Here is an 18,086-nt window from a genome sequence, read left to right on the forward strand (position 1 = left end):
AAAAAAATCTTGAAATTAAACTGACATGAAGTGAATAGAATACTCTTCAGGTGCACGTAGGATACAGAGTAATAATTCTGGCAGAAATGGTTTTAATTTTTTTTAACCTTTATGCTTGTAGTGAGCACTCTACAAATTTTTTTTTAATATGTGAACAAAGCAATGCTCTTCTGTTTTCACCTGCAGAATCTGGTTAATGTCACTGCTGAATATATCTTTTTGAGAAGTACGCAGTCTATTGAGACTCAGCTTTTTGTGCTGCAGCTTTTTGTCTAAATGTTTCGTGATGGGAAAGTTGATGATGAAAATCAGCGTTAGTTGGTGGGAGAACAAAGTGGCAGAGTACTTTCATGTGTCCTTTGAATTGGTTCAAATCAGTATCTGTCCATGCCTACCCTTTGGCATGTGTGAACAGGAAAAAAGCTACTACTGTTGTACTTGGGAAGGACTTATATAATGTAGGATTTGGCTGTTTGCTTCTTTCCTGTTGTCCTCAGTCAAGCTTTTAAAATACATTTAGAGAGAAAAGAGTAATGCAGACATGTTTCAACAGTATGAGAAAGAAAAGAAACTATAGCGTCTCTGTACCTATATTAAAAAGCATACTTGCATTGAAACCTGAACGCTTAGCATTCAATGGTTAATTTAAAATTATTTCCTTCAGGGACATACTGTAGGGCTAGTCATGTCCTCATCTGTGATTCTGAAAACAGATCAAAGTCTTGGTGTGTGTTGTGAGTGTTCAGCTGCAATCCATTTACACATATCTGTATCAGAAGACTTAATTAAAACTGCATTTCTAAAGAAAATATTACCTAGGTATAGACAACAGATATGTGGCCTGGAGGGTTTTTTCCCCTCTTTTTTTTTTTTTTTTTTTTTTTTCCTCCTGAGGGTTTCTTAATTTATTGTTTGGGTTTTGTTTATTTTTTGTTTTGTTTTGTTTTCTTATTTGGTTGATTTCTTTGTTTTTCTTCAGGTCAAGTTTTTTTTTTAGATAGGTCACTATGAAATCACTTTCCACCCCAAGGGTTTTGCTTTCATGGTTTGGTGGCAGCCATCAGGTTTTCTCTTTTTTAATAAAGTTAGACTGTGGGCCATACTTACAGTATGGCATAATTACTAAGTTTCATGGCTGAGGATTGCTTTGCACCAGCTTCATAGTCCAGATGCCTGAAGCCAAACTGTGCACTTCAGCTGTTACCTTTCTATTACTGCTTCAGAATCTTACATCCCATGTGTTTAACTTCATGTTAGCAACAGACTCTCCCTCGTTTTGTGGCAAAATCAAGGTCCCTAATACGATGGGTATGTTCTTTGGTGTTTTATCCTGAGATCACCTATTTGATCATTTCCCATTTGGCTTGTACAATTTGGCCTGGATAGGAGTGGCTCCAGTGGAAAATATTACCTTTTGTTTTTTTTTTTCTTCAGGATTTAAAGTATTTGAGTAAGTTTGTCCTGGAAACCTTTTGCAAGAGTAAATGGGTGTTTTAATAAATTTGTCACTTTTAGAAGTCTTGACATTTTATCAGGTTAGAGATTAATTGCTTTTATTCTGAGGAACGGTCTTGCTGCAGAAAGATAATGTAACATTCTAGGTGTGAAAAATGTTTCAATCCCAATAGCAATTTCTTTTAGTATACTATACAAAACAAAATACCACATCTCTAATTAATCTGCCTTTGTTTGTGGATCCTCTTATCTTTTTTTTTTTTTCTGTTTTCTTTTTTTTTTTTTCCCCCCTTCTCCTTAGATCCTGGATATGAACATTTTAAGATAGCAGAGAAGTCCCATGCTAATTGGATCAAACTGTATTTAGAGGGGAATAATTCAGAAATACTCTTAAATCTTGGCAAAAAAGTCCTGAAGCAATATTTGGAGGCCCTGAAGACTCTGAGTTCTTCACTAAGCAAACAAGTGGCACAATATGACATGTATTCGATGATTGTTGGGATTGTGATCATTATAGAGGTAGGAAAATATATATTTCTGTGAAAAAGCTAAGTGCACAAATGTAAAAGTTTCTTGGTTTTGACTATTTTGTGTATCCTTCTATTGGTCTTTAGAATTACTGAGTATGAACTCTTAAAGTTGGCTCACTTTCTGGTTGGATGAGGTTAATATTCTTGTATGACTTGGTCTCTAAAATGATTCAAGAAAGCTTTTGATAGAAGCTACTTAGTTATAGTAAGTACACATATGTGCTACGACTTAAACTTTGTCACATCAGTTAGCCTTCTACATTTTGAGTAGCCTTATTGTATTAAAAAAACCCCCCAACATCTGGCAAGTAAGTTCCTACCTGTTCCTGTTTATCTAATAGTGGGCATAGCTGCTGAGAACAAACAATACCTTGTATGGTCAATTTTCACAATTCTCAGAGTTGTTCTTTGGACTGATAGGTGTAGAGCCCAGAAATAAATACTTGCTGTAAGGTGCTGGATTACCACTTCGTATCTCATGTAAGAATAAAGATAAGATATCACATGTCTGGAATTTTAAGTGGTTGTCTGCAGTTGATAATTTGGTCGAATCTCAAATGCTAGAAATACGCTTTGTGGAAATCTTTTGAGAATCATGCTTAAGGGAAAACAGGCATGGACACTGAACTTATATGTATCAGAGCTTGCACTGAACTTTCAGAGTTTCAACGTTTGTAAGGATAAGCACTGTTCCATTGTTCCATGGAAATACCTACTCTAAGCTTAATTTAGTAATTGCGTGTGTGTACTGCTGTTCAAGACTGTTTAATTGCTGTAGCACTGGTCCTCTTCAGTGCCTGGAACAAATAATAGTACATAAACAGCTATTCAGTATTTGAGTCTCTTTTGTCCTGGCAAGGCTTTATGCTTTCTGTATGCACTGTTCTGTTTACAGATTATGTCTGAAATGGTTTTCTGGTAGACTGCTCAGTGGGGTTTATCACACTGCTAACCACTTCACAGGAATTAGTTCCACAGTGCCCTTAGAAAATGGATGGTAGGTTCAGTTCCCACTCTGCAGAGGTATACAAACCTCAGTGTAAAGCTTAAGTGCCTATAGTTTGTTCCTTTGCTTTGGGAACCTATACATTCAAGATCTTGACTGTTAACTTTGGACCTGAAACATTGGTTTAATTTTTTTTTCTTTCCTGGAGTGCAGTTGTAGGTGTTTACTGCTTCTACAAAACAGATACCAGGTATTTTACTCAATGAGACTTCATCAAAAGAAATGTGCAGCTACTAACCATGGAAATTTTCATTGAGAAGAGCTTGCTCAGCATCACTGTAAGACTTGGTGCAAAACTGTGGCAATGTCTTCCTTCCTCCAGTGCAATGCTCCAGAAACTGACTTGCTTTCCAAAATCTTTTTGTCTTGATATGTATTTTCCAGCCTTTACTGAATTAATAAGGGTAGGGAATCTCACAGGTGACTTCAAACTACACCATTCTATAAATGTAATTTATCCTGCATTTCAGATGAGGATAATACCTCTAGGACATGAACTGATAACAGAGCATTTGCTCAAAAGAGCTAAATCTAGGTTTGTAGATAACTACAATTTAAGCATTTTCTTATCATGTATGCTTTCTATGTTTTAAGTGTTGTGTTAAAGGTTTAAGACCTAAGCCAGTTTGATGCTATGATGACTTATATTTTCATAACCAAATGAACTGTATGAAGTAGAATATGAAGAAGAAGGAAGACTGCGGCACTGCTTTGAATTTTTTTTGGTCTACTTTACCTCTCTGTATTATGGGAAGAAGTTTAGGCAGAGGTCTTCCAAGTGATACTGAAAATCACAGGTTGTCAATGGTCTGACATAGTTTTTATCTTGATTTGTTTTCATTTTGCTCTAGCTCAAGCTGATTGAACTTAATCTAGTCCTAGCTCCACCTGTGCCCCTTGCAAAGCATTTTAGCATGTGGTTGAATTTTCCCTTTACTTGTAAAGGTTTGTACGTGGGTAGCAGAAATTATTCATTATATTATTCATCTCTACTGCTACCGTTACTTGAGAGGAAACTTTGAATTCTTCCTGATCTGTGTGCAGGTTAGGGCAAAGCGAATGTAAAACCAGTCAATCAAATGAAGATGAGGAGAGGTGAAAAAAGTTAATAACAGGAGAATTAATAAGCTTGAAATACAACATACACTTGTGTGATAGTATAAGAACTTTCCCTGGTCTGGGAAAGTAACTCTCAGTAGCTCTGTGTATGTGTATCTCTCACATTATGAGATAAATGGCCTTTGGCAGTGTGTGTATGTAGCTTTAGGCATTTATAGGTGACAAATAATAGGTCAAATTTGTTCACTTAGGAACTATTTTGATATTGGTATTAAACCTTCTACTTTTGCAGGGAATGAAAATCATGCATGTGATCAGTTACCACAGATAAGGAGGGGCACAGTAATTTATTGAACTCTGCTAACTTGTGTGTCCAAGCCCTTAATAAATGGAAACACAATCTTTAATTCTTCCATTTATATGTAATACTTTACTGGGGATAAAAAAATCCAGTATAGTTCTTCACAGATTTTTTTATGAAGTGTGTATATTAGCAGAATGACATGGTATTAGAAGAATCACAACAGTATGATTTTTCTGTCTCTCTGTGTGTGTGTGTGTGTGAATTCTCACTCTATGTTTTAGTTAACTCAGATTCTCTAAGTTTTAATTCTCTATTTTATTCTAGGTTCTGCTGCTGCTTTTGCTTAGCATTCCAAAAGCCCTGAGCAGCAGGGCAGAATTTGAAGTGCCGCTTTCCCCTCCACTCTTCTCGTTGCTGTTTTACTTAGTGTGTCTGATGCTTTGTGCAGTTCACGTCATCGTATGCACATCAGCGGAAAGTTTATGCTATTTCTGCAGTATGTCCTGGTTCACAGCAGTTGGAGTGATGATGCTGATATCTGCACTCATGTGTGGTGTTTTGTCTGCCATTGCAAAGATGTTTGATAATTCCAGACTTCCAGTGAAGGTGAGAGCATTCATTAATTACTGTTCAGAATGTTTTGCTCATTATGGCATACTTCCAGATAAAGTTTTATGAAGGTTTTCTTTGTGTGTACTTAAATTATTATTTGTAATGTAACTTGAATAATTAAAACTTGTAATTGAAAGATGTTGTGTTCACTGTGGCATGATACTGATTTCTATAAAGAAGATCACAGAATGCTTATTTTCACATTACTTAAAGAAGTGTTCTAATTAGCATAAATTATTTGCAGTTAATTTTATGAGATCAGAAACAGTTATGCTGTGTGAGAATTTTATGCTGTTACACAGTGATATTTCACAATCGCAATTAAAGTAGATGTATGATATTTTGCAACAACATGCAGTGGTGATGATCTGTCCTTCCCAAATACCACATACATTAGTCCTCTAAGACTAATAAGAAAACACTTTGCCAGTACCGTTTCTTATATTTGTACTCTTAATGCTTTTTCAAAAATAGTTTTGAAACTGTAACAGAGGAAGCAAAATTAATCCGGCTCTTCTACTTTTTAAGTTAACTTTTGAAGTTTTTTAAGTTTATGAAATTGAGCTTGTTACAATCTTTGGAATGCTCAGAAATATTCTCAGTTGTGTGAGTAGTTACCATCTGTAAAATAGGTTGATGAGTTTTATTGTTGTATTGAGTAGTATTCAGGTAATATCAAGGAAATAGAATTTGCACTGTCTTCTTTCATTGTTAAACTTAGTATGCTAAGAACTGTCAGTCATACCATAAAATCAGTCTCTGTTTTTTTTCTGATGCTTGTTAGTTGTATCTTTCAAAGGTATATGAAATTCAGCAAGTTTAATGCTCATAGCGCTCTATTCAGTGCTATAGCCTCTGTGCAGTACAGTCCTTTGTCAATCTGGGTTTCTTTGAATCACTTTTGGGATTTTGTATCTCTTTTTTTAGTGTATGACAATGTGTGGAAAGTGCATTGCTTTAGTGATGACATTTCTTCTAGCTAAAAAGCAAACTTTCTGACTTCAAGAAACATCTAATAACTGCTGTATTATAATATTATTATTATATATTATATTATATTATATTATATTATATTATATTATATTATATTATAATATTATAATATATTCATATAATTCTCTGAGTGGAGATTATTACTGCACTCAGTGCAGGTTGTTTCAGTGTATTGAAAACTATTAAAAAGGGAGTTGTTGATACAACATGGTATTTCATTCCTATGTTTTTATTTATTGACCATGTAAGATTTAGGTGTGTCTGTTGATCATTTAGAATCACAGAACCATAGAATGGTTTGGGTTGGAAGGGACCTTAAAGCTCATCCAGTTCCAACCCCCAGCCATGGGCAGCGACACTTTCCACTAGGCCAGGTTCCTGAAAGCCCCGTTCAACCTGGCCTTGAACACTGTCAAGGATGGGGCAGCCACAACTTCTCTGGGCAACCTGTGCCAGTGCCTCACCACCCTCATAGTGAAGAACTTCTTCCTAATATCTGATCTGAATCTTCCCTCTCTCAGTTTAAAACCATTATCCTCTGTACTATCACTACATGCCCTTGTAAAAAGTCCCTCTCCAGCTTTCCTGTAGGCCCCTTTAAGTGCTGGAAGCTGCTCTAAGGCTTTCCTGAAGCCTTTCTTCTCTAGGCTGAACAGTCGCAGCTCTCTCAGCATGTCTTCATAGGAGAGGTGCTCCAACCCTCTGAGCATCTTCATGGCCTCCAAAAGGTCCACGTCCTTCTTACGTTCAGCTCCAGAGCTGAATGCAGGTATTTAGGCAGACTAAAATAGAGGAACAAGTCAGCTAACAACGTCTGCTCAGTTAAATGAGGGAAGGAAGTTTCAGCTCAGGTATAACTGCTAACGGAACGGTCTTTGTAAGCGTAAATCACAGTTTGCTTTTGGTACTGAAAATTTTTGTGTCAAAGTAATGTTAAGGTTTTGCTGCCAGAGCTAGTGATGCTTGTGGTTGGTTTTTTTATATGGCAGATAAAAGAAGAAGGTAAAATTAATGTGAATGGAGAAATCTGTTGAATGAGATGACTAGCTCTACAGTGTATTAACACTGTTGGTACTTTGTTGTGTGTTGGTCTTTAAATGGACTCAGTTCACTTCTGCTGTTTCCAAACATTTATTAACCCATAGATAATTCCTTGTGACACCCACTGCCGTAGGACTAACTTTAAAGTAACCTTATGTGACCCAGGAAGAATGCTTTCCTGCTAGGTCAAAGACTGGAATCTGGGAAAATACTGCTGTTCCTTGGCTATTACCAAGTTTAGAATAGGCTATTGGTTGACAGGTACGAGGTCTGCCTTTTTAGTTTAATCTTAGTCTTAGGGTTTCATTCCCATCTGTTCTTGGCATGTTTTCATTCTTGGTGAGAGACAGCTGCTGGTGTGAACAACTTCCTGTAGGTGGCTTATATATTGCTAATACAGCAGCTCTGTCAGTAATCACAGCAGCAATTGAAAAATGTCTTCTGGAATTCAAAACTTGAATTCAGTAGAGAGGCTTTTCGTATGAAAGGAGTTAATTGCTGGCTCCCTGATGGAGGCAAATAATTCCTCAATGTACACATACAAGGAATCACCCATACAACCTATGCTGTTCTGCTTCCAGAATGAATCTTTCTGAGGAACTTTAGAGGAGAAAGTGCTATTTACATACCCATAATCTGTTGGCCATTTCTGATGGTTTCTCCTCATCAGTTATGCATAGGGAGCATGGCCAGGAGTATGTGTGAAAAGTCTCTATCTTTGATTTCAGTTTTCTTCCTTCCCCACCCCAGCCTTGTCTGCCTGTGAGGGCAAGCTGAGCAAAACCAGACAAACTGATTAGAAATTATATCCAGGATACTTTATACGGTTTTGTATCTTTGCCTCCGGCATCCTTCATTCTGCATCTGAGGGACCACTGCAGCTGGAGCTTTCTAGCTGCTTGATGTTGGGGGTTTAGATACAATCCCTTCTTACTTGAAGAAGAATGTTTCAGCAGCAACTTGTCTACTTTTCCTTATTGGTACCAATGAGTAGACCACCTGGAATTCAAGAAATGGGGAAAACAACCCCTTTTATTCACAAGTGAGATTTGGCATTACTAGCAATTACACTTCTGTAATATTAGGATAGGGATTAGTTAGTGTGTCTTGAATGTGAAGATGCTTATTTTCACATCACCTTTTAAAATATATCCATTTGGCTGTAACAGAACGGTTATTAATTCAGGCACTTCCTATTGGAACTAGAAAGGTGGGGGAATATCTGAAATTGATGCATACGTTTTCTGGAGTTTTACCCAGCTGGGACCTCAGGACATACCAGCAGATGAAGAGATTATTTGCTTCAAGTTCATAATAAGTGAATGAGAAGCTTTTCAGCACTGATTTCAGGAGGGTTGTGTGTTTGTTTTTACAAGGCTGGGGCAAATAGAAATAAAAAATACTGGATTCTCCACTGCAGGTCTGTCGGTGATCATATTGCTACCCGAGACATACGTGAAGATGTGGGAAGCTAAAGTATGTTTTATGAAGTATAGGCAATAGTAATTCTGGTTGAAGCAGACATGGCTTTGTATCTAGACCTATAGAAATCCATTTTTGTCATCCCATCTTCAGTTCTATTCCATAAGTGACTTGATTGCTGGATATATATCTCCTCTCATAAGTTAGATGGGCGCTGCTGTCTCTGCTGAAGTTTCAAGAAAGCGCAATATATTTTGTAGGTTTAGTTAGTAAGTACCTCCGCTCCAGATATGTGTAAAAGCAGTGACCTAAGTTTCATTTACATTTTTATCAGTCTCAGGGTTGTTGCAGAACGGTATGGTGATTTTTTTGCAGATGGCTGCCTATACAAAGAGTCTGGAGGATGCAGAAGGAGCAGTGGATAATCTGATGTTGCTTTCAGTGTGGATGCGAGACATTATTTACGGGTAACTTGGGCAAAACCACTGCAATTCACAAATATTCATATACCACCTTCTGTTCTTTTTTCCAATAGAATACCTAGACTCTGGAGAAGAAACTGGTTGTCTGTATATGTTGTGTCTTGACCTTGAAGGGCCTTCTATGTGAGTTAGGATTATTACTTATATTTCTGAATCTAAGTGTCTGTGACCTGTGCATCTCTGCAGTGCAAATCTGCATATGGTCTCTGCTTCTGAAAGAGCTGTGAATTCCTTCTTTTCTGATGGCAGGAGTAGAATCCTGGTTCAGGGTTTTGCTAGTTAAAAAAGCTAAAAGCATTTTCTAAGCTCATGCTATATGATAAAATGTAGGTATTTTAAAAGTAATTAAGATAAGCTCTCCTGTTAATGGCTTCAGAGCTTTTTTTTCTACAAATTGTTTCCGTTCACATCTAAAGATTTCTCTGAAGTGCTTCTCATTTGTAATGCTTTCTTTCCACTATGGCTGAATATAGAAACTGATTACCAAGTTCATGAATTTTCTGAAGACCAGTACAGGCAGTGTTAGCATCTGCTTCCTGACTGTTATTTATAGTTTCTGATTACTATATTTCTAGCAGCACCAGTCCCTTCTTTTAATGACACTTCAGGCTTTAAATAGTCCTGCAGCCCTTTATGAATTACAGAAAATTGACAAAAATTCTGACTTCATGGTTAATGGTTTCATTGTAATTGCTTGGTAGTTGACTTTAAGTATGATATTTACTACTAGTAATAGTATTTTTTCCTATTTCTGATAGAAATAAAACTGATAGTTTTATGGAACATAAAAGTTAATGCTTGTCAAATACAGCTTTTGAGAATTTTCATTATGCAGAATTGTAGTGTTTGTTTTATTATGTAAACAAAATATTGTTCTGTTTATTTGAAAACACCCTGTTAATTTAAAAATATTTTTGTTTTTCCTCCTCTGTGTGGTATTATTGCTGAATGGAACAATGAAACATTTTTATGCAATGGTACTTTTTTTTTTTTCCCACTTTTTTTTTTTTTACTTGGGGAAAAAGTATAGGAAAGAGTGTGGTCTGTATTACTCTGTCATAGGAAAGTTGCAATCACTGGGAATCAAGAAGGTGCAGAGAGTTCAAATTATCAGAAGGGAACAGAATGATAAGTATGTAAATTGTAGGTGATGGTAAGCATGAAAAATAAATTGTTTCTCTTCTGAAAGTGATTGAAAAATTGCTCAGGCATTAACTTTGGATGGTTAATATTTGTGAAAAAGCTTTAGTCTCAGCCTTACAGAAGCCACATCAGTGGAATTGGACCAAGATGATAGACTACGGGAGGTTTTATTTCAAATTGAAGAAAATGAAATTTTCATAGGCAGAGATGCATGTATTCCATTGCTTATGTTCTGGCACTTCTGCAAACTAGCAAGGTATGTTCAAGGATAGGGCAAAGAGGTCTACTTCTGTATTACTTAGTTACTAATGCTGATACATCGAATGATAAAGCTACCTAGGCTTGGGAGACAGTAGGCTTAAGTTGAAAGTCTGGCATTTATAAATTTCTAAACCAAAGATTCTGTATTAAGTTTGGGTGCCAAGGGTACTGGTGCGAGTCATATGAGTCTTTGGGTATCTGGAGTGCCTGCTGAGTTCTTGAGGGTTGGAGCTGTTCAGCAGCTAGGAAGACAGAGCTGCAACTATCAGAGTAGGACCTACATTTCTGTGCCTGTAAATGAGATCTAAAAAATTTAGTATAAGCCATCTGAGGTCAGGCTATAAAAAAGCCTATAATGATGGCATTCCTAATAAGGCACAGTACATACATGAAGGATTACCAATGCATTTAGAAAAAATTTTATGAAGTTGTTTTCAGTATTCTTAGATCATTAAGGCTCAGGAGATTATAATTTGCAGGATAAGTTTTCATTTTGCATGTGGCCAACTCTGATCTGAAACGTGGTTTATCAATAGATGCCCCTGGACTTTAATCCTTTGGGAATATAGTAGTAATGTGTTTGAGTTGGGTTTTTTTTTTTTTTTTTTCCTCTCTTCTGGAGTTTTGACAGTCAGATAAGCAGGCAAGAAATACGGATTTCTGTCTGACACTGGGACATTCACGCTAATACCATCACTTTATTGAGACTTTTACATGTTCGCTATTGATAATACATCACTTTTTCAGTTTTCCTATCAGTTCTAACAGCAACCAAACACGAGAGCAATACTTACATGGATTTTATGTTGTCTTACAAAGAAGACAAATGAATTGTATTGAAGACTGGTTCGTTCTCATTTGTTGAGGATCTCTGATTCCTTTGTCTGTGCAAACAGATGGTGCTTTCGTGCTCACTCATTATTTAGTTAGCCAAGATCTTTAAGGTCAGCATGATGAAATTATTGGAGTTTAAATTTGTACTGATTTTGTCTCAGCTTTGTGAATTTCATGGACTTTGGTCTTTGCACGGGCTACCTTGTCCTTTTGTTCCAAATACCAGCTTATGATATTTAATTTTTCAGAGTAGACTACTAAACAAAAAGGAGTGGTCTTCAGAGCACCAAAGAAACCAAATGCTAGTAAATTTAGATTGTGTCTGGGCAGTTTTTAGGATTATGAATGTTCTTGTGCTAAATTTATAGTGTTCCCCTCATCCCCCCCAACTGTTGTCTGTAGCCTCATGGGGAGTTCTTTTTTTTTGTTTGTGGGGTGGGTTGTTTTGCGGGGTTTTTTAAGTGGTTTTTGGTTTGGTTTTTTTTTTTTTCTGGTTTTTTTTTTTTTCTTTCTTTTTTTTTTTAAGCTAAGCGACTTTGTAATATATTTCTCTTCATCAAGGACTGCAGTGATAGGACAAGGGCAACAGATTCAGATTTAAACGTGAGATTCTTCAGGTTGACTATAATGAAGAAATTCTTTACTATGAGGTTGGTGAGGCACTGGCACAGGTTGCCCAGAGAAGCTGTGGCTTCCCCATCCCTATCAGTGTTCAAGGCCAGGTTGGATGGGGCTGGGAGCAACCTGGTTGAGTGTGAGGCATCCCTGCCCATGGCAGGGGGGCTGGAACTACATGATCTTAAGGTCTATGGTTCTATGATTTTATTTCTCTAACAACACAAGAAAGGGAGGGGATGTGAATACTTGATAACTTTAACTATACCTTCTGCATTCTTTCACATCTTTAAAATCTTGATTTTTGCAAAATTTGTTTTCCTCAAAGCAAAATTCGAGATAGTCTTACCTTCTTGTATCAAGTGTGTTTGTTGTTCTCTCCATGTTATGTAGTTTTGCTTATTGATCAAAAATACATATACTGCTGTCAGTAAATCTTAAACATAAGTGAGACTGGCATCTAAGATACTCAGATACTTGTACTGTTAACAGCCACTTTCTTGTACCTGCTCTAAGATTAGTGAGTTTCTGTATTCTTCTAACAAATTATTTGAACAGTTCAGGAATCACAATACACTGTGCATCTTTGAATGTGAGTACGTTCTCTATGAGATATATCTCTATGAATATTCAAGGCTGTCCTTTAAAGCTTGTTCATAAGGTCAAATGTAGGAGGATGATGCACTTGGAGTGTGCAGTTAAAGAAATACATGAAAGTAGGTTCGGAGATCCTTGTTCTGTAGAAAAAATGGCATGCAGTAGTTTAAATGTGGCTTTTAAGTTGTTTATCAGGTGTTCAAAATACCAGTCTGAAATAGTCTGTGACATTCTCTAGTAGAGGCAAAACTGAGAAAATAAAATGGTAAAGGATGACTTTTGACACTCTTTCTCAGAATGCTTCACAAGTACGTAACCCTGTTTGTCAAGGCGTCTTGGGAAAGCCCTGCTAGCTCCAGTGCCCTCTAGAGCTGGCGCATTTGTTCTGCCCTGCTGCTGGAGCCCAGCTGTATGCACTCAGCTCGCACCCATGTCCCCGCCTCTGGATAAGACTTTGAGGAGAAGCTGAACAGGCAGAAGTGCGTCATGTTGCCTTTCAGACATAGGTGTGCACTTTGGGCCCTCCAGCTGCTGATGCAGCCCTACAAGCTTGATGATCCATAGTCACTTCTGTTGTTGACACCCTGACCTCTCTTGTACCCTGATCACTCAGCTTGACACCTCAGGCATACAGTCCCTATGGCCTGTGGTCCCTACTCAGGTCTCACGCACGTGAACTTTCATGTGCTGCGGTCACTGGCACTGCGGAAGTGTGGGTCCAGTGACCCATGATCCTGCTTCAGTTGCAGGCATTTGCTTATACTTGCTCTTTCTCAAATTCTGGCATGCAGGCTTATCCTGAGTTACAGTGAGAACTTGCAGCACTCACAAGTGGGACAAGGAGTGGAGTTTCACAGAAAGATAAGGGAGGATTTAATAACACTGAATAGATCATAGTGATGAGGCACAGGGCTCAGCCAGTGAAATGCATTGAATGGCACCTGCTTATGTGTGACTCTGGCTCCTTATCCCTTCCTTCTCTCACTTTGCCGCCTGCTTCCAGCCTGTTCCTCCCCCACCTTTGACACTTTCCTGGAGCTTTGTTTATGAGTTTGTATAGATCTACAGGCATCATCAGATATCCGTAATACTCATATTCTGTCATTTCCCCCTTATCTGTTACAAAGTCCAGGCTTATGCTCTTCACAGCTATGCCTGTGGTTTCTTAATGGCCTGTCAATTAATGGCTGAAGAGTTTTGGTCATCTTTATGGTCTCCTGTAGTGCTTACTTAGCAGGTTTGTGTTTCTGTGTGGTCTTTTTATGGCTTTCCCTGTTACTTTGTATTCCCTGTGAGCTGAAAAGGTCCTTTACCTGATAGCGTCGATGGACCAGATGCTCTCACCTTCCACATGCCCTTATGCTCTCTTTTTAGCTGTATCATCGAGGGCAGTAATGATGAGGCAATTCTTAGTAGCTGCTGTGAACAGAAAATCAAACTGATGGAGGCTTTAGAGTATTTTGTGGGTTTAGATAGGCGCAGCATGTGAAATAAATAATTGATAGGTAAGGTTTAAAGTAGATTTTATGATGAAGGACACGTTTCGAGCTCTGCAAGGTTAAAAGGTGCCATCATACTGTCTGCAAGTAACTTTTGTTAATTTTAGTAGTGAAGGCTGTCACTGTACTGAGTTAAGGGTAGCAAGATTGAAACTATTAGAAAATTACCTGTTTTCTGTATCTTAGGTTTGATTTCTGCAGGATTTCTACTTTAATTTCTACAAATATGCAGTGGGGAGAGAGCTTGCTTCAAACCTGCTGTCACAGGGTGGTAGGGAATCTTGATCTGTAAAGTTGTGATGATTATTTGTAGAGAAGCTTTTTCCTTTAAAAAGAACGTTACCTTAAAAGGTATGATTAGGTTGCAATGCTAGCTAAATAGGCTACACCGAAATGATTCTTTTATAAATTTTTGGTATTTGTCAAGATAGAAATAACTTGTGTTGCTGTTTTCTTAGAAGAAATTTTTGTAGGCATAGTGTGAATGCTTAAACAAGTGAAATTTGTGTATACTTTCACCAGTGTTGTTTTTTTCTTTTTTGTTCTGTTTTTCAGAATCCAGTTTTGTCCAGTTCCAGCTGGTCAGAAATTGATGTGCTGATTCTGGCTGGAACAGTTGGCCATGTTTTGAGTTTGGGGGCAAGCAGTTTTGTCGAAGAGGAACATCAAACCTGGTATTTTCTAATTAATACACTTTGTTTGGTGCTGGGTCAGGAACTTTGTAGAAACTATTTTCTTCTGAAAGAATATGACCCTCAACGTAGTACCACTGTAAAACAAAATTTTGGAGAAGCCTGTGAGTACAAGAACATAGACATTCCAGCAGCAGATAATTCAAAATTGGGCAAGACCACCACTTCAGCTGAATTCAGTAGAGGATCAGATAAGTGGATAAGCTTAGCGAGTCCATGGATCATCCTTATTTGCTGTCGGCTGCTTCGATCCTTGAATCAGACAGGTGTCCAGTGGGCTCATCGGCCAGACTTTGGACACTGGTTGACAAAGTGGGTATCTGATTTATTGTCGTACTTTCTGTCTTAATTAAAAATTAATGTATGTTTCGTTTCATAAAATATGTATATACATTTCTATACAGTCTCTGTTTAGAAAGTGCTGCAAACGTGCAGAGCAGGTAAATAGCGAAGTAACATAATGAATTTTTCACTTCTATTTCCTGCAGGAGTAATTCCTTGTGTACTATCAATAATAATCTTTGCCCTGCACCATGGCTTATATAATTAATGCGAATTATACACGATAGGTTTATCAGAGGCAAAAAGTAAATATTTTCCATGTGCAAGTCAACAGTGTCTGGTTTGGGAAATTAAAAATCGTGTAATGGAATTAAACCCTAGAAATTAAGGCTGAAGGTTTTGCTTAGTTCCAAACTTTATGAAGTTGAAGGAGAAGATGCTGCACATAGAATTCTTCCTTGTCTTTCACAGACATAATATGTGTGGGTGGAAAACTGAAGGAGTTTTTCAAATGTAGTATGATAAACAAGAAAGCATTTTTTAAAACTTCAGGTATAACGGAGAAGGGCTTCTACTGCTAGCTTTTAGTATTGTGAAGAACTACAGTCATTATTCAGATATAAAGAGTACTTGATATTTGAGCTGTCTACTTCATCTGGCAGACAGAGACGCAATACCTTGTAGATGACTAGTCAGGGTTTTGCAGACAGCAGATGCGGGGAGGGGGCTGTGCTGTGTAAGATAAGTAGATTTCTTGCTAGTATCTTGTGGAAGAATTCCACGTGGAAAAAATGTCATTCGTCATTCATTAAAAGTGACATGAGCGAATGAACCAATATGAAACTTGTTACTTATTGGCAGCCTTACAGATAAAATGCTAATTGCTGTGACAGGCATGGGTGCTGGAAGACATGAGTTACGAGGGAATTTATTGCAGTATAGCAATTCTATACCAAAGCTTTTGCTATGCATTCCTCCTCTTCAGATGAGGCAAGGGATTGAGGAAGAAATGCTACATTTCCAACATTAAGCCCACATGACAGAGAACTCAAGTTGTTATGAGCTTAAGCAAGTGTGAGAGCAGGATTAGGTGTGATTTGGTGCAACTGGGAGGATTTTTGTAATTAATCCTGAGCACCTCCCGAAAATCTATTGCCTAGATCTAATCTAGATCTAATCTAGATCTATTCTGAAGATCTATTGCCTAGATCTAATCTAGATCTAATCTAGATCTATTCTGAAGATCTATTGCCTAGATCTAATCTAGATCTAATCTAGATCTAGTCTGAAGATCTATTGCCTAGATCTAATCTAGATCTATTCCTGTGTCAGATGTCTTCTTCAGAATGTCAGCCCTTTCGTTTGGAGTGGAGTAGTGCCACAGTGCTGTGAAACAAGGAGTTGACGTTTTTTCAGCTGAAAAATTGCATTGTTATAGAGATACACTTTTGCTCATATGGTCCCCCAGGAGTGTTTACTGATACTTGGAAAGGTTACCAGCCTTCTAAAAATTTTGTGTGTGTGTGAATCTGTCTTGGTTAAGTGTGCTCCCACCTGATTTCTTGGTGCTAGGAATGCCTATAGAGCAGCAAAACCTCTTATAACCTTGGGCTGTGGGGACTCAGGGAGACAGCATGGGTAGAATGTAGTCTGCAGCTAGCGCAAGTGCTTCTAGGGCTTCCTGATTTTATAATAAGAGCTGGGAGATTCTGTATGCCCAGCTCTAACCCTATTGCCTCTTAGGAGCTTCCAGGCAGTGCACTCAAGTAACCCAAAGCTCCTAACACCTGCTCTGGCTTAGTCTCTTTGTTGTTGTTGTTGGGGAGAGAGGGGGGAAAGGGAAGGAGGAGGCTATTTTTTGTGTTTCTTTCTTCATTTTCCCGTGATTTGGTGTATTTTGCAGAATTCCTATCAGTCTTTAAAAACCACAGAATCACAGGATGGCTGAGGTTGGAGGAGATATCTGGAAATTGTTTGTTTCAGTCCCCCTACTCAGAGTGGAGTGAGCTTGGACAGATTATTCAGATCTGTCTCCAGCTGGGTCTTTGGTATCTCCAAGCATGGAGACTCCACAGCTATTCTGGGCAACCTTTTCTTTTTTTTTTTTACCTCCAAAATTTTCCATCTGTTTAAACAGAATTTCCTTTATTTCAGTTTGTGTCCATTGTCTCCCTCTTGTCCTTCTGCTGGGTACCATGAAGAAGAATATGGCTTCAACTTTTTTTAACACCTTCCACCTCCAGTGAGGCTGGTAAGATCCATACTGAGCCTTCTTTTCTTGAGGCTAAGTGATCTCAGTGCTTTGAGCTTCTCCTTGTATGACAGATACTCCAATCCCATCACCATCATTTTCGTAGTCCTTCACTGCACTTCCTCCAATATGTCAATATGGAAGGACCTCTTGCCTTACAAGACAAAGTACCTGCTGTCTTACTCCTCCCCTCACTGTCCTTATATTTTACCAGCATGGCTGTTGCTTTGCCTGTATGGTGAACTAAATCATTGAACAGATGTGGCTGGAAAAATAACCCAGGATGGTGTGAGGGACTCTTGGCTTTCACATGGACCACTTCCTGCTCTGATTTACTGTCCAGCTTCACAAGTAAATGGGCTGGCTTAGTAATACAAATGCAGGGAGGGAAGAGTGTGCAAGCCAGCACTGCTGGTGTTGAAATACCTGTAGGGAAAAAAAACTCCAAAGCTGGAAGTATCTGCATCCTTTTAAATGCTGCAGACATGAACAGTTTTTAATTTCTACCACTGTCAAGCATTCCTTACAGAAACCCAGTTGCCTTTCAAATCTGGTTGAGAAAGAAACAATTCACAAACTTTTACTTTTGGGGGCTTTAAGAAGATTACGGAACAGTTCAGAGTGCCATGGCAGGCTAAAAAGATGTGCCATTTGGGCTGCCACAGTTCTGCCTTCTTTCTTTCACTGGTGTAACTACTGCCATGTTTAAGGAGCAGGTGAAAGAGCAGAACCCTGGCAGCTCTGGCACAGATTGGCTTGGGCTGCTGTGGAGCTACATCCTGACTTAAATCAATGGAGCAGTTTTTAGACTAAGAGGAAAATGTAATATATGTCACCATGCTGACATATACTTCAGTTGCTGTACAGGGTTAAAAGGTTGCTCAGAATAGCAGCATTTGAAGTGCACAGTTTTTGGACTTGAGTGATGTGATGTAGGTGAGTTTTTAGTATGAAATGGTTTACTGTACAAGCTCTGGAAAGATCAGTCAACGATGCAACTAAATCTTT

The 18,086-nt window shown here is 38.1% G+C and overlaps 1 protein-coding gene across 1 annotated transcript in view; it reads left to right on the top strand.

The window, feature by feature from the left end:
- The window catches only part of PIGG (phosphatidylinositol glycan anchor biosynthesis class G (EMM blood group)), a gene marked incomplete at its 5' end in the record, with an annotated part of 84,880 nt that overhangs the window by 17,829 nt on the left and 48,965 nt on the right, over positions 1 to 18,086 (top strand). Inside the window, 3 exons of the mRNA XM_080638097.1 lie at positions 1,757 to 1,974; positions 4,679 to 4,960; positions 14,409 to 14,857. Coding sequence (XP_080494223.1) covers positions 1,757 to 1,974; positions 4,679 to 4,960; positions 14,409 to 14,857 — 949 coding nt within the window. The remainder of the gene's footprint in view (positions 1 to 1,756; positions 1,975 to 4,678; positions 4,961 to 14,408; positions 14,858 to 18,086) is intronic.

Source organism: Psittacula echo (genome assembly GCF_963264785.1).
Source record: "Psittacula echo genome assembly, chromosome: Z".
In the NCBI taxonomy this organism is placed as follows: domain Eukaryota; kingdom Metazoa; phylum Chordata; class Aves; order Psittaciformes; family Psittacidae; genus Psittacula; species Psittacula echo.